The sequence below is a fragment of the Jaculus jaculus genome, chromosome 7, assembly GCF_020740685.1.
Source record: "Jaculus jaculus isolate mJacJac1 chromosome 7, mJacJac1.mat.Y.cur, whole genome shotgun sequence".
NCBI lineage: Eukaryota > Metazoa > Chordata > Mammalia > Rodentia > Dipodidae > Jaculus > Jaculus jaculus.
Window position 1 is genome coordinate 10,075,546 of NC_059108.1, and position 2,002 is coordinate 10,077,547.

General features: G+C 65.2%; 1 protein-coding gene across 1 annotated transcript; it reads left to right on the forward strand.

The window, feature by feature from the left end:
• Gsx1 (GS homeobox 1) lies at nt 1-1,227 on the forward strand. The gene is made up of 2 exons (XM_004659977.2): nt 1-415; nt 827-1,227. Exons 1-2 carry the CDS (start codon nt 1-3, stop codon nt 1,225-1,227), a joined length of 816 nt encoding a protein of 271 aa, XP_004660034.1.
• Nucleotides 1,228-2,002: the final 775 nt, after the last annotated feature.

A 2,002-nucleotide genomic window follows, 5' to 3' on the forward strand; every position in this document is an offset into this window, starting at 1 on the left:
ATGCCGCGCTCGTTCCTGGTGGACTCGCTGGTGCTGCGCGAGGCGGGCGACAAGAAGGCCCCCGAGGGCAGCAGCCCTCCGCCGCTCTTCCCCTACGCGGTGCCCCCGCCGCACGCGCTGCACGGCCTGTCGCCCGGCGCCTGCCACGCGCGCAAGGCCGGCTTGCTGTGCGTGTGTCCCCTGTGCGTCACCGCCTCGCAGCTGCACGGGCCTCCCGGGCCGCCCGCGCTGCCGCTGCTCAAGGCGTCCTTCCCGCCCTTCGGATCGCAGTACTGCCACGCGCCCCTGGGTCGCCAGCACTCGGCCGTGTCCCCCGGAGTCGCTCACGGTCCCGCCGCCGCCGCCGCGGCCGCAGCGCTGTACCAGACCTCCTACCCGCTGCCGGACCCCAGGCAGTTCCACTGCATCTCCGTGGGTGAGCGGGGTGCCCGGGCGTAGGGCAGGGCAGGGGGTGGTGGAAGAGAGACCCTGGGTGTTCTGGGGGAAGGGACGGGTCGTGAGGGTCCTGTCGGGGACCTGAAGGGGGCGCTCAGGATGGTGGGAGATTGGAGAGCCGGGGAGGCTTGAGTTCAGGAGATCTAAGTCTTGGATCTGGGCCGTCCGGGGTGGGGGTGGGCCGTGAAGTCGGGTCCAGGGGACTCCATCAAGTGATCCTCGAGAGAATCAGGATGCTGTGGCTTACTCGCCAGCAGGCACCCTTTGGTTATGCCGCTGCGTGTTGCGTGGAGTGGAAGAGGGATGCTCGTTCAAGGTCGGGGGTGGAAGGGCATTGGGTCCACCTGGAGGTCTCGTGACTTCTCTCCGTGCCCCTGCCCACGCTCTCTAGACAGCGGCGCGAACCAGCTTCCCAGCAGCAAGAGGATGCGCACGGCGTTCACCAGCACGCAGCTGCTGGAGCTGGAGCGCGAGTTCGCCTCCAACATGTACCTGTCCCGCCTGCGCCGCATCGAGATCGCGACCTACCTGAATCTGTCCGAGAAGCAGGTGAAGATCTGGTTTCAGAACCGCCGGGTGAAGCACAAGAAGGAGGGCAAGGGCAACGGGCACCGCGGCGGTGGCGGTAGCTCTGGCGGCGGCGGCGGAGGCGCGGGTGCCGGCGGGGCCGCCGCGCCAGGCTGCAAGTGCGCTTCGCTTTCCTCGGCTAAGTGCTCCGAGGATGACGACGAATTGCCCATGTCTCCGTCCCCCTCCGGGAAGGACGACAGGGATCTCACGGTCACTCCGTAGGCGCGCGTTTGCTGAAGGCCATTGGCCCCGAGACCTTCCCGCGCCTCGCACTGGTTCCCAGGCACCTGCCGCCCACCACTGACTGCCTCGCGTGGGTTTTGGTACGGCTTGGAGGAAGCATCCAGCCCGGAGGGGGCAAAGGGAAGGACTCTAGCAGAGACCTGACAATGGCATCCCTGTCCCTAGGACTGTCGCGGGAGTCCTGGAGAACTCCTTAGCAGGGAGCCCCGACTGCGCTGGGCCCTCCTCCACGGGGCCGCAGCCCGGCACCCGCGCTGGGGCCAGCGCCTTGCGGGTCCCTCTCGCCTCCCCGCCGGCCCTCCCTGTCTGGCCCTGGAATCCTGGCTTCCTCTACCCTCCTCCACCTAGGTCAACCTGGACCTTTCACTCCGCGAATGGCCCTTAGCTTCTCTTTTGGAAAAAAAAAAAAAAATCTTTCTCTCCTTCGCAACTTTCCCCAGTGGTCGTTTATGCACGCCCTCCAACAGATTTATAAACTTTCTCGTTTTGCTTTTTTTCCCCTTCCTCAGGGAGCTTCTTTCCCTCCGAGGGTCCGTCTGTCCCTTGACCAGGCCTTGCCATCCAATGGCCCCACAGTTCCTTTTCCCGGAAAAGAAACGTTTCCCATGGTGTGGTGTTGGGGAAACCGATTCACGTTTGTTTTCCACACGCCCTGCATTTTCGCTCTCCCACCCCCAGCCCCGGAAATTTAGGACCTTCTCCTTATGGGCAACCTCTCCCCAACCCCAGCTCCTGACCCCCCTCTGGGGCCTAG